The sequence below is a fragment of the Nannospalax galili genome, unplaced genomic scaffold, assembly GCF_000622305.1.
Source record: "Nannospalax galili isolate Female #2095 unplaced genomic scaffold, S.galili_v1.0 scaffold512, whole genome shotgun sequence".
NCBI lineage: Eukaryota > Metazoa > Chordata > Mammalia > Rodentia > Spalacidae > Nannospalax > Nannospalax galili.
In genome coordinates this window covers 2,447,328-2,462,213 of record NW_008331992.1, presented here as the reverse complement: position 1 = coordinate 2,462,213, position 14,886 = coordinate 2,447,328, and the positions used below count along the sequence as shown (strand labels likewise).

The following is a 14,886-nucleotide window of genomic DNA, read 5'->3' as shown; positions in this document are numbered from 1 at the left end:
AAATTTTAATATTTATATATAATATATATATATATATATATATATATATATATATATATATATATATATCACATGTACAAAATATATCTAAAGGCAGAGACATGTTATCTTTTTAATATTTGGAATAAAGAGTTTAACATGTCAAGAAAGCAGTTATACATAGGAAAAATTGCACTTTGGTACAGGACTAGTTATCTCCTAAAATTAGCTTATCTCCTCAAGTGTAGAATCAGATTTGAGACAGGTGTCAAGGAGATAGCATCTTGACCAGAAATGCATAATTCAATATATCTTGCCTTTAAGAGATTTTTAAAAAGAATCTTTAAAAAAGATTCTTTTAATTTTTAAACTTAAAACTCACATTAAGTTCTAGACTTAGACGATCAGGACCGTTAATCACTTCTTGTTTTGTCAAAGCAGGTCACATTGATTTAATGTCCTCTTTGTCATTTGCCATTATTCTGTCCCTTTGGCAAACTGGACAAAGTAATTTTGGCTGTCAGAGCTGGGACCTCTTCCCTTAATATTTTAATTTTACTATGAGCCCAAATTAGGCCAGGCTAATTATCAACTTTAGTTTACATGAGTGCTTACTTAAAAGCCAATCTGATACCAAGTAAATTATTTTCAAAAAACATAAACTTAGACAGTACATACACATGCAGTCATACATGTATAGATTTTTTTAGCAACCGAACTCTTATAATTAGCTCTGCTGAGAGTTTATCTCCTGTAATCCTCGCAAACATGTATATCCATTGCTTTACATGTAGTCTAATCTTAATAAAAACCTTACATATAACAATGTCATATCAAGAATAATATAAAAAAGAAATGATTATTACCTCGGACTACTAGAAATTGAAAACACACACACATATAACCTGTTTGGGGAGGAAATATTTATAAAACTATGTATATAACATTAAATTTCATAACTTGATAAAATATTTATCTCATGATTCTACTGAATGCTGTTTTGTATAAACAATTAGCATTTTAAGGTTTGGAAACACTTAATAGATAGACTCAAAGATACTGTTTTAATAGGGTTTAAGATTTTCAGAGCATTCAAGTTCATAAGTCAATATGTATTTTTCAGGCCTTTTAATACTTTAGCAAAATACTCACATTTATGACTCTGCACATGTGCATTTTAATTGGGCATGCCAAAAATAAAAATATAATAATTTTAGCACACAATAAAAAGAATGAAAAAAATACTGAAGTGGCTACAGTTTGTTAAGAAAATATTTGACAGAAACAGCACGTGAAAACAACTATTACAGATACACATGGCACAATTACATGAACTCTAGGTGTGCCCAGAGTGGGGGAGGTAGAAAGCTTATATCTCTAACTCTTTAAGATGTGAGAAAAGCTCAGTGGCCTAAAAGAACAAAAAGTAAAGTTTGTCATGTAGACCTAAGGTCATATCTCGTTTTCTTTTCAAGAGCTAAATAACTGAGGGGGAGATGCATTTATATATGAAAACACCAGAGCTCCCCTTCTCTAAGCTATTAACAACATCTAAATCAGGATGACAGGAAGGACAGTGAAGGAGACGTTTTAAGACTTCGGGTTATGAATAAATCAAGTCTAAAAGCAGTTATTCCTAACCTGCTACTTTGGATCCAGAATGTGCTACTTTTGGGGAAGCAGTTATCTCATTTTATCTCTTGGAGGCAAAAGACTAATTTAGGGCATCTGGGGAATCAGTTCTAATAATGTACCCCAGAGAAAGCCATGTACTCTTACATCTGACCTGGGCACCAGAGTATGAATAAGTCCTTTTAAGTGGGTCTCTGGTCAGAAAAACAGAAGTAAAGGAACCCGAAGAAACACGCAAGCCATGCTTAGCAGGGTAGATCATACAAGCAAGAGGGAAACTCAGCAACAGTGCTTCAAGATGGACCTCAGCAGGAGGACCTAGAAAGTTCAGCAGTGGCTGAGAGATGCCATGTGGTCATCCATAGGAGCCTCAAGAGTTCACCAAGTTTTAGGGACTCTCAGCTCAAGCCAAACCAGGACTTGTGGCTTCAGTTGCTGAAAGGAACTTTGGCAGTGGCTAGTATAATAAAGACATGTTAATGCAGGCTTAATCATGAGCATTAAAAGCAAAAGAGCTGCTCTAGGAGAAATTCCCAAGTGAGTAGAGCTTCCCAAAGGAAGTACAAATGAGTACTTTTAAAATATTTAATTTTTTATTTTTATTCTGTCTGTGTGAGAGTATTGTCTGCATACATGGAAGTGTCTGAGGAGACCAGAAGAGGGTGATGCATCCCCTGGAACTGGAGTTTTGGACAGTTGTTAGCCTTCGTATGGCTGCTGGAACTCAAACCTAGGTCCTCTGCAAGAATAGCCTGTGCTCCTAACCACTGAGCCAGCTTTCCAGCCCAGAAATTTTTAGTATATAATGGAATCTATCTCTTTGATAGGGTACAGATCCAAGTGACCCCAGACCCAGAAATAATAAGGCCCCTAAGAGGAACTGAGTCAAACAACTCCCAGCCACCTGCAAGTTAACAAAAGCAACTCTGGGGAATTAGTAACCAATGTATTGTGATCACCAGAGCATGCCCCACAGACTGATAAACAGGTTTCCCAAGTCCTTAGCTGCAATTAATTCCTGGAACCCTGTAAGTGTAGAAAACATGTTTTACAGTAGATGTTTTCCTTGATAAGTTTCACCAGGTACAGACCCCACATCCTCCCTGAGCAAGCAGCCCCCAGCCTAAACAGCAGAAAAATATTATCTTTTTCCACATTCTGTCCCTTTATAAGCTGCCCCTCTGCAGCCCTTAGGCTGCTGGTTCTTCCTCACACCCGAGTTGAAGACCAGTCCTGCCAAACCCAATTAAACTATAGCTTCTTTTTCTTCTTTTTTTTTCTTTGCAGCCTTTATCTTAAAACAGGCCATATCTATTTGCATATAGAACTTTGATGTTAGGAGATAAAGAATGAAGGGCAAAGTCAGAGAAAGAGAAGAGATTGGAGGACTAGTCACAAACCTCTAAACTTTAAAAAATTCATTTCTTAATTTTAATATTTCCCTTTAACTCACATGTAGTTTTTTGAAGTGCTCTTATTATAATAAATTACCAATCTTATAAATTCTTTTGCTTTTTCAGATGATTTCACATTTCAACTAAAACAGACTGTCCATTTGTGATATTTTTAAATGTTCTTGCCTAGCACTTCAAGTTAAGTGCATAAAATAAGCCATTTTACACTAGTAAAATGAGGAGAATTTACCTTTGGTTAGATTTTTATAGTTTTTTTTTTAAACATTGATAAGTTGGAGGAACATATCAATAAAACCTACACCAAGCTGCAATACAAAATATCTGTTTGGTTTTCTTAAAACATTTCACCATTCATTAGATTAAATATGGGAGAAGTGTCCAGAGAAAAAGAAAAAGGAAAAAAAAATACTTCTAACAAGTTTTAACAAACAAATGGTCAGAATCGAACATGCCTTCAGAGGTCTGAAAGCAGCCAAAATCAAACAGAATGTCAAAACCAAAATATTTTTAGAATAAACAAAATAACATGCCTTAAAACAAACCCATTGAAAAGAAACCAAAATCAAAAAGTTATCTAAGAAGTAGAACCCTTAAATAACCAGCTCAGAATAAACAAATGGACCATCAACTAAACCAAGGGAGCTCTGAAAGAGCCCAGAATGAACTCACCACAATCCACCAGAGGAGATACCACCAGAGTATGCTGGTACCTGCTTCCACCCATGTAACGCCTCTGAAGAGGATCACTCTCGGGGTCATATGGTGTGGCACCATAGCTTTTGATGCAAAAGCACAACTCTCACCTCAAAGTAGATAAGAAAGTTTATTCTGGAGCCAAATACCAGTGACTGTGGCCTGGGAACACAGATTCAGGCTACCCCAAATTCCATGTTCCAGAGTTGAAGCAGTTTCATGAAGTTTTTATAGTAACAGAACAAAGAAAAGACAGTGTTCAAATACACTGGTGGGAACATTAAGTAGGAGGAGACAGCAAAAGAGAATTCTCAGCTAGAGGCACTGGATGCTCTCTGATGGCATTCTTAACTTTTGGTTGGTGGGAGCTAGGGCTCTGTTAGTCACCAGACATAAAGTCAGAAACAGAGGTGCTCAAGGAGCGGTTATTTAAGGGTTAAAGATGGCCCCAAATAAATTGTGGCTAGGCTCTGGATCTGCAACATTCCAAACCCTTCACAGTCATTGAATTGGTTGATCAGCCTTGCAGGAAGTTCAGTCCAGATGCAGAAGTCTTTTCTGGAAACTTTCATTCATATTGGCTTGAACTTCTCTCTTGAGGGACATCAGTATTGCAGAAAACCACCTACACTTTCACGCAAGACTGATGGAGCCCATTTTGTTGTTGTTTTTCTTGTTTTTCATGACCAAGTTTCTGGTTGGCTCCCTTTGGTAGTTGTGGCCTTCACATCTTCCTCCCTGGACTGGGGGAGCCAGCAATGAGAGTCCCATTTTGCTGAGAGCTGCCACGCTGCCATCTTGACTCTTCAGCCACTTCCTTTCTCAATTGCCAAGTACTTTCCTACCTGCTGACCATGCCTGTGTTGAACAGTGTCCCCCCACTGCCCCCCAATGCCCCCCAGCCCCTGGCAAGAGAGGTGCACTAAGGTGTGGCATTGCAGGTGTTTGCAATCTTACCCAGAGGCAAGTTTTGTGGAGAGCTACCACTACTGCTATCTTGGTTCCCACAATGCCACAGCTAGGCTACCAGGGGGCCCATGCCCTGGTGTACTGGGGGTGGGCGTTACAGGTGGAAAGTTTGTGTCCTTTTGGGTGCCTAAATGTACCACTTTTAAAACTAATCTACTTTCTCTTTAATTTCCTTAGCACCTTAATACTAAACTCCTTTCCTGCTAACTCTAATATCTCAACTTTGTATCAAACTATTTGTTGTGTTTTTTTTTATTATTAGTTCCTTTCTTAGTAGATTGTGAACATTATGCTTCTCACTGCAAATAGATATGATATGTAAAAGGACTTATAAATCTATCCAATGATAGTGATTATATACAATATTCCCCAGATATTGGGCATAAAAGTCCAGTGGAGGTGTTGATGAGAATATCTGCAAACAATGTTTGCCCTTCCCAGTGGTAGGCAGAATTCTGGAAGACCTGAATCCATCAGCTATCCAGAGACCCAGCAGAGTCAAGTCTGATTTGCAATTAGATACTGTCCATCTGTGATTCCTCCTGTTCTTTGGTCCCTGCATTTGGTTGAGAGCCTTGAAGGTCCTTGTCTCCTCAGGCTTGAAGCTGCAGATTCTTTCCTGCTTTCAGAGCATTGCTCCTGTACCCTGCCTCACTGAGCTCCACACTCTCACAAGCTGCTCGAAGGATATGGATAGAAGTCCCCTTCTCTTCAGAGGGCCTGATTCTTCTACACACTCAAAGACTGGTAGACTAGATTGCCTCTTAGAATTTTCCTGCCTCTCCTCTGTTCCCCTTTTTTTTTTGCTGCAACATTTGATCACATTTCACTGGCCCCGACAATCATGGAAAGCTCTGCTTATTTCCCTTAACCTTTGCCTGGACAGGCCTGACTCACGCCCATGAAGGGAGACAGTTAATGCCCCATGGGAATAAACCACCCAGTCGTTATTAGTTCAATTAGGAAATTCTTTTCTCTCTTCCTGGAATTTGATTTTGCACAATTCTTTCTGCTTGCATAACTTCAAACTTTAAAAAATATGACTTTTTCAGTTATTACTTTAGGATTGCTCACCTTCACAACTGCCTACATTTTACTCAGAAACAAAATCCAATTCTCATAATCTCTCACCTTGGAACTGATTCAGATTAATTTCTGATATATGATCGATATAGTAAGATGTAGATTCTAAAGATATTGACAACAATACAGGAAGGCCTGTTTAGAGTCAAATAGATTAAGAAACAAACCAACACTACATACAGCATTAAAGTGCTAGTCTGAGCTGGGTATAGTGGCTCCTGCCTCTGATCTCAACATTCAAGAGGCCTAGGCAGGAAGATCACAGCAGGAGGCCAACTTCCACTACATAGTGAGCTGCCAGGCAGCCTTGGCTACAGCGTGAGAGCGGGTTTAAAAATAATAATAATGTAAAAGAAACAAACAACCTGTATTATTTAGGGAGAGGGAGGCAACAAAGGAGGTAGACAAGAGAGGGTAATGGTGGGGGAAAATATGATCAAAGTATGTTATATACATATATGTAAATGTCTCACAAAACACATTTTCTATAACTATGTATACCAATAGATTTTTTAAAATTTTATGCGTGTGTTTTGCCTGCATTTATGTAAGTGTACCTGTGTGTGCATTGCCCGTGGATGCCAGAAGAGGGTGCCAGATCTGGAAATGGAGTTACCAGGGGATTGTTAGCTGCCAAATGGGTGCTGGTAACTGAAACCAGGTCCTCTACAAGAGCAGCTAGTGCTCTTATCCACTGAGCCATCTCTCCAGCCCCTTAATAAAATATTTAAATGTTAGGCTGATGTAGTGTTTGTGGGAAAATTTTCTCAAAAAGAGAGATAATAGTCTTCAAAAAGAAGATAGAAAAGAAAAAAAACCTGCATACATACAGTAGTGAGCAGGAGAAGGTTGGCCTTGCAGACCGCAGCTTTTCATGAGATTCAGCTATGAAGTGTGGCGGTTCAGTGCCTTTCTTGAGGGATTGTGAGGGGCTTACTTTCCTTTAAATAGGTTCCTTCTTTTGTTTGTACATATGATTAAATTGATTTTCCTCACTTGGAACAGAAATTTTAGTTACAATACTAAATATTTAACATAAATAATATTATTGTCATTATTTTATGATTTTGCTCTTAAAAGTTTGCCTTTGGTTCCCCTCTATTTTATAGTCGTGATAACAGCTATCCAATCTGCTTATCTGACAGTTTTTCATCCATTTCTCATGAGCTACTTCTAATCTTCAGGAACCTTGGAAGCTGTAGTGCCTGCATATTATATGAGTGCATCAAGTAAAAAGGAAGGAGTGGTGTGGCGAGACTTCATGTGTGAAGTACAAAGTCTTAGCACACTGGCTTCTAGATTATTTAATTTTCTAGTTTTGGCATTATTCCTAGTAGATGAACATCCTAAATTGCTGATTTCTGGTTGATTTAACACCTTTTAAATAACTTTATTTGAACAGTTTCATCTCTAGGAACAGGTCTTTTTTACTTTGGTGAGTAGTTGGTTGGCCCTTAGGGAGAAAAAAGAATCAGTTAAGTTCAGTACAGATAAAAAGAAAAGCAGTTCATTTTTTCCTGTTATTATGATATTCAAAACAGTATGGTAAATTTTAGAGAACAGGGAATGTCACAGTATTCAACATACCCATTCTTCATAATTCAAACAAGCTTTAATTGATGGCTTAATTCATTCACTGTGTATGTATTGTTTTCAGCAGGGGCTGGGTAAAATGAAAAGATGGAAAAATTGAAAGTATTCCCTGAAGGTAATTATGCAAAAATATTCTTAGGTGAGGGTTTAGTATAGTTTCCATGTGAGTCTTAGACATAAAACTATGTCATTTATCAATCATTACTGCTTTTAAAATAATGATTAACTACGTACCTAGTCATGGTGGCCAGTTTTCTGATTTTTTTAAAACCATAATCAGCATCAGTACTCTCTTCTCCCTGTTCAAAAATTTCAGAGCATATAAAAGGTATTCTGGAAACTTAAATAGCAATAAACAGTTGCTGTCACGTCCCTGGGAAGAAAAGAGGCAAAGCAGAAGCAGCTGGCTTAGAATGGTTGCCAGGGCCAAGTTGTGTGGCCGGTTCAGTGCGGAACTCTGGTAAAGGGACAGAAACTGGAAATTTTGGAGGCTTGGATTTGGAGTGATCTGATCACTTACCAGCTGTCTGATAACAGCAAGTTCCTTAAATTCTCTATGTCTCGTTTTCCTCATTCAGAAACCGAGGCTAATGGCAACTCTGAGCTTTATAACCAGTGAATGAGGGATCTGTGTGGGACATGCAGCATACGGCTTAGTGCAGAGCACTCAGTGAGGATAGCAGTTATTATTCATGAATTACAGGTATGGAAGCAAATAGCACAGTGTGGCTTGTTTTCTCTGCAAGACCAAAACGACACGGTGACACAACTGTGTTTTTTTTTTTTTTTTTTCTGGTTTGAAAATAAAGACAAAATTCCTTATTTTCAATGTAGAATAAAACATTTTTTTTATTATTATTGTTACCCTTAGGCTGTTGGTTAGCTTCACCATGAAACTCCTGAGGGTTTTTTTTTTTTTTGAGAGGGAGCATTCATCTTGAACAGCATGACGGTGCTGCCAACTCAAAGTGGTAAGTCTTAGGTTTGGTGCATTCAACTGGGATAGTTTTTCCATCCAAAGACTTCTTACTGACAAATCCTTCCCTGCTTATGGTGAAAACTCACTGCCTAGAGGGGCTAACCATCCATGCGGTTTACTCCTTTGTTACTAATGCTAGCTCTGAGTTCAAAATTCTTTAAGACCCAGGTCTTCAACCATGCCTCATATGATTTATAACTTACCTGAGTGCTAGCTAATTTTACTGGGTTAGCTTTGAGTCAGTAGTAATATACTTGTTGCAAGAATCTCTTTAAAGTAGTAAAATGTCTGTTATTATAAAGAGGTGTTAAAATATCTAAGTTATATAGCATATATAACTAGGTTATATATAAAATACATATATATTGTTTTGATTCTGTCTGCATCACTCCTACCATAAAAATATGGCTTGTATAGTATACATAGACACACAGCAGAATTGCTAATTCTGAGGGATTCATCTACCTTATTATTTAGTAAAGCTTAAAAATTCTTAAGAAAAAAAGAGCACAAACATCAGCTCAAAGGACTAATATGGAGACCAATGGGAAAGGATCCCGGAACCCCTAGAAGACTCGAGGATAGTAAGAACCAAGGCATTGGGTAGATCCTGTATTTTCATTGATACCAGTCACCTTGAAGAACTAGGTCCTGGAGACCACTTAAGAAGGGCCTGGCTGTCAGCTGCTACACACAACACAATGTTCAGTCCCTGCTGCCCATTTTGCAGATGGGAATTTAAAGCCATCACAACAGAAACACCAGACAGTGGCATAGACTGAGGATGCAAGACTTGAAAGAAGGAGCTTTTCACTTCAGTCCCTGCATTTTGTGGTTAGGGCTGCTTAGATATTTTTCAACTAGATTTTTCATGGGAAGCACATAGTGTGTTGGGCAGCAGGTTCTGAGTTCTGTGGCATGTTCCTTGTGGTGGTGTGGAGAAGGGACTTCTTTTTAGTGTCTGGTTAGGGTACGAATATGATCCAAAGTCCCAGTCTGCACCTGGAATTTACACCCAGCAGCAGCAGCACACCCTCTTGGTAAAGGAAAGGTCCTCTAGAGTGTGCATTTCATACCTCACGCTCACTACCTGGTCGTGTCAGGCGATCAGACAGGAGCTTTTGACCCCGGCAACTTTTACTGCCATCTGGTATTCTGACTTCTCCACTAATCTGAAGGAAGTTTCCTTTGAAGGTCAGGAACAAGATCCCTAGAGTTAGCGCAGAAACAGTGCCCAGGAGCTCTGGGCGATTTTAAGGTTCTTTTTCCCTTCTTGCGTGTTTTCACAAATAGGCCCTTCTGTGCAAGCACCTGCTTTTTATATGCTTTAAGCCATGAAAAGAATGGGTAAAATGCAGAAGCTAAGTTAATGAAATGTGGCTTGTCACTGAGCCCTGCCGAAATCCCTTTTATGCGTCAGGCTAAGCGTTCAGGAAATTCAGGAAAACCAAAAAGCAAAATCAAACTCAGCCTGCAAGTGGCAGAGTCTGCTCAGGGTCTAGGTCTCAGAAAATCAGGTTGAGTGGGGATGGAGAATGCCACAGGTGTTTGCATCACTAATGACAACCCCAGAGAGAAGTACTTTCTCCAACGACCCCTGTTTCTGACACAGAAGCAGAAAGGCCGCCTGCAGCTGTTAATATTCTTCCCTACCTTTTCCTGCCTCTCCTCCTTCCGATAGTTCTCTCAAATCTTTCTTAGCTCCCCAAAGATACTACAATAGACGCAAAATAGTTTCCTGGCATCTCTGCCCTCCTACCCGGCAGCTCGCCCCATCCTGGTCAACGCCCCCACCTAGCGGTTTAAACTTGCCTGCTTCCCTTTCCTCTCCTAAAGCTCCTAACCAAGCATGGCAGTTCCTAAAATAATGAAGTCAGGGTAGGCGCCTCCTGTGGGTGGATGGAGTTGGAGGATGGGGAAGTCTCCTTAAAATGTGTTGAAAAAAATTGCTTAAGATACTGGAGAAGTTGCAGTCGTTAGGAAAAGGAGCAGAGGGGTAAAGAATATCTTGTTTTCATTCTCAGAGGGTCTAAAGCATCTCAGCTCTCACCCTTTACAAGGGTGTCTTCTCGTTGTGTGGATGAGTTTTATTTTCAAGACATTTTCTGCTGTATGAAAGTATAGTGATTTTCTCCGTCGTTATTTATTGTCTTTTCCTATAGGCGTAAGTGGGTCCCAATGTGCTCCAGCAGCCTCCAACTCGTAGTGCGCAGTAAAATAACCAGCGTTTTTGAAGCATTCTAATTTTTGCTTGGCTGGCTGGCTTAGAAAGCCGGGAATGCAGGGAACTTGATTTGGGGCCATGACACCTTGGGTAAAAGTCTCTTGCAAAGATCTGAAATTACTCCATTTCTACAGCTGGATAGATGGTGTGTCAGAGAATCTCTGGCTGAGTTCTGAGACTCAGTGATTGATTCTCTTTAAAACACACTTGCAGGGCCCTGATGAATTCAATTACAGTGTAGCTTTTTATTAGATCTATTCCGAAAACTAAACAGAGACCTAGGCGCTTGGAATTTATTAGTCCTCACGACTGAGAATTCTTTGTGCTTTATTGTAAGCTTTCTGCCCAGCTTGGAGGAGAAACTGAGGGCAGGGGATGTGCTGTGCCATTACCTGCTGTCCCTTAGGGCTGAATCCCAGTGCATTTGTTTCGGGCAAAGGAGATATAGCGATGCTGGTGGTAACGATGGCTCCAAGCTCTCTTTTTTGAAAAGGCTGTGTGAAGGAAGTTGCTCGCAGTAAACTCAGAGTCCTGGAACTGCGGAGCGGCTGGAGCCGGAGGGTGGAGCTGAAGGTTTTAATCCTCCTACCGCAGGCTTCTGCTCGGGGGTACTTTTACATTTCCCAGTCAGCTTCTCCCTGCCTTTCCCTTCCATTGACGCGGGAAGTTAAAGGGCAGAAATTGAATGACAAGCATAGTTTTCTAGATCTAGATATGACAATTGTTTTTTTAAGGTACCAAGAGTTTCAGGATGACTCAAAGCCCCAAGCCTGAATTATATACTGCACACATAGGATGCTTCCTTCTAAGGCAAGGTCGTAGACGCCTCCTTCCATTCTGGGTGTGGCCCTTTGGGTTGGAGTAGAGGAGAGGTCAGAGACTGGGACTTGTTCCACGCTACCAGCCTCCAGAAAAGAGGGAGTAGGCAGAAGCCTAGGACTAGTTCTGTGACTGCAACTGAGGGCGTGGGGCGTTCTGTGATGGCGCAAAGCAGGTCTCAGAGCGGATAGACGCAGGAACTGGATGCCCTTATCCACGCTCCATGTCTGAACTGCGGCTCTAGGGGTCAGGGTCCGGAGGGGGGAAAGGTACCAAACAGCTGTAGTCGAGGGCGGTAGGACCCGGCGGAAGCCTCCTTGGCCCGGGAAGGCAAGGGGCGGGAGGAGGAGAGGGAGGGAGAGGGAAAAGGGAAGGCTATGTGCAGCCGGCGTCCGCACACGTCGCCCCGCACGAGTTGCACGGCTTGGCCGGGCCAGCCCGGGACTCTATGAAAGGAGCCCCCGTAGGCGCCGGTGCTCACACCCAGCTCCCGGGCTGGCGCACGCCGGGGCCCCACCGCTCGCTCGGACGCCCGCCCCTCGCCGGTGTGCGGCTCCAGGTGCCCCAGCCCCGTGCGCCCCGCGCGATGGCTCCCAGCGGTGCGGCTGGAACCCAGCAAGTGGCGGCAGCAGCGGGGACGCGCGAGCAGGCGCAGCTCCGGCCCCCGAGTGCCCCCTCCTGCGGCCGGGTGTCCGCGGGGCGTCTCGCCCGAGTGGCCACCGAGTGAAAAGCGAGGGCGGGCCGAGCTCCAGCGCCAGGCGCGGGGCGGCGCGCAGACTTCACCCCACCCGGGACTGCCGGCCCCCGCCGCCGCTGTCGCCGCAGAAAGTGCCCCAGCTTGGGGCGGTGGGCTCGGGGCGGGGATGCAAGTCCAGGACTCCGCGCTGGCCTGCAAGCTTCGGTCTGCGTAGCTAGGAAACTCCTGCGGGCGGAGTCTGCAGATTCCCGAGCGCCCGGGTTAGCAGCTCAGCCCCGAGTCTCCGGGGTAAGACCTCCCACTTGACTCGAACCCCCGACTCCAGTAATGCTTCTTCCTTCTCCACTCTCGGTCACCCGGGAGTCCGAGCGGAACTGGACTGGGCGGTCCAGCCCCTTCACCACCCAGGGCTAGGACCCGGCGTGGAGAGAAGCTGAAGGATGCGGCGGCAGCGCCTGGCGCACTGCAAGTGCAGGAGACGCGCCAGCCACCTCGGCCGCCGCGCCTGTGACCTCTAGTTTCAGCTGAGAACCTAGGCGGCGGAGTTATTGAGAAGCCCACGGAACTGACTAGCGAAAGGAGACAAGCCTGTGGTCTCCATGATCCTTCCGTCCTCCGTTCTCGCCCTGGTCCGCTCCATGCTAGAAAGCTGCGCTCAGGAGCTCGGGCGAGGAGAGCCATGGAGGAACCCGGCGCTCGATGCGCCCCGCCGCCGCCCGCGGGCTCCCAGACCCAGACACCTCCAGCCAACCTCTCCCACAACTGCAGCGCGGACAGCTACATCTACCAGGACTCCATCGCCCTGCCCTGGAAAGTCCTGCTAGTTGCGCTGCTGGCGCTCATCACCTTGGCCACCACGCTCTCGAACGCCTTTGTGATCGCCACGGTGTATCGGACCCGGAAGCTGCACACCCCGGCTAACTACCTGATAGCCTCTCTGGCCGTCACTGACCTGCTCGTGTCCATCCTGGTGATGCCCATCAGCACCATGTACACGGTTACTGGACGCTGGACACTGGGCCAGGTGGTCTGCGACTTCTGGCTGTCGTCGGACATCACCTGTTGCACCGCTTCCATCATGCATCTCTGTGTCATCGCTTTGGACCGCTACTGGGCCATCACGGACGCCGTGGAGTATTCGGCTAAAAGGACTCCCAGAAGGGCGGCTGTCATGATCGCGCTGGTGTGGGTCTTCTCCATCTCTATCTCGCTACCGCCCTTCTTCTGGCGGCAGGCCAAAGCCGAGGAGGAGGTGCTGGACTGTCTAGTGAACACCGACCACGTCCTCTACACGGTCTACTCCACGGTGGGCGCTTTCTACTTACCCACCCTGCTCCTCATCGCCCTCTATGGCCGCATCTACGTGGAAGCCCGCTCTCGGATTTTGAAACAGACGCCTAACAAGACCGGCAAGCGCTTGACCCGAGCCCAGCTGATATCAGACTCCCCTGGGTCCACGTCCTCGGTCACCTCCATTAACTCCCGGGCTCCGGACCTGCCCAGTGAGTCCGGGTCTCCTGTGTACGTAAACCAAGTCAAAGTGCGAGTCTCAGACGCCCTGCTGGAAAAGAAGAAACTCATGGCCGCTAGGGAGCGCAAAGCCACCAAGACCCTGGGGATCATTTTAGGAGCATTTATTGTATGCTGGCTGCCCTTCTTCATCATCTCCCTGGTGATGCCTATCTGCAAGGATGCCTGCTGGTTCCACATGGCCATCTTTGACTTCTTCAATTGGCTAGGCTACCTAAACTCCCTCATCAACCCCATCATCTACACCATGTCCAATGAGGACTTCAAACAAGCATTCCATAAACTGATTCGCTTTAAGTGCACAGGTTGACTTGCCAATTGCAGTGGGGTCGCCTAAGCGACTTTTGGGGACCAAGTTGGGTCTTCCCACAGGTAGGTCAAATCTTCTTTCCCTGTTACTGGGTGGAAGCAAGGCTCTCTCTCCTGGGCGAGGGCAAATGGATCCTGAAAAGCCAGGAAGCTCTGGGAGAGAGCTCTGGAAGGAGAACTGTTCAAACTAATGTAAAGCTCTACTGAGGAGAAGGTTGGCCTCCTCCTCCCAAACCCCAGGCTCAGCACAGATCCTCCAGCAGCCAATCACACAGAGGGTTGCAACTTTTTAACACTGATGATCGATGAGGGATCCCTGCCCCGTTTGGTATCATGGATGTTGCTGTTTAAGCCATTGACACTTGTAGTTGTTGTCTGAAGCCTGTCTGAGACAGAATCTGCATACAGCCTGACAGTACTTGAACTAGACGCTTACTACCCTGTGCTTTGGGGAGAACTTTGTGTTAGAGCTTAATTTTAGAACAGTTACTTTGGCACCCTTCAGTCTTCATTTGTTTATTTCAATTTGGTTGGAGAAACTTGTGGATTTGGTGCTTCAAACACTAAAGGTGGCTTGGATGGCACAGAGAAACCTTGAAGAGTTAACAGCAAAATTCTGATGCTAAGATATCTATTTTTATTACAATTGAAAACTATATGGGGATGGGTGGGCGGGAATGGGAGATGGGGAGCGTTACACTGAGAACACCTAAGAACGTTTGTTTTTTGCAGATTTCTAATTTTTTAATTCCTGTTTAGCAATTGTCAAACTAAAACTCTAACAACTCCAACAAAACATGATGTGTGCTAGTGCCAAAGTCTGCAGGCTGCTTTTTTCCTTCTGAATCTCATGTGTGGGTCATTTTATACACTTAAATCTCCACCAATGGAGGGTATATTGAGTGACTCGACCCAAACTGCTGCTGTCAATGGAGTTGGTCAGACAGATCAGGGTATACTGTTC

At 43.9% G+C, this 14,886-nt stretch overlaps 1 protein-coding gene across 1 annotated transcript; it reads left to right on the top strand.

Moving 5' to 3' along the window:
- The first annotated feature begins 12,343 nt into the window (after positions 1-12,343).
- Htr1b (5-hydroxytryptamine receptor 1B) lies at positions 12,344-14,591 on the top strand. The gene has a single exon (XM_008827071.3). The coding sequence runs from the start codon at positions 12,763-12,765 to the stop codon at positions 13,921-13,923; it is 1,161 nt and encodes a 386-aa protein (XP_008825293.1). The 5' UTR covers positions 12,344-12,762; the 3' UTR covers positions 13,924-14,591.
- The last annotated feature ends 295 nt before the right edge of the window (positions 14,592-14,886 follow it).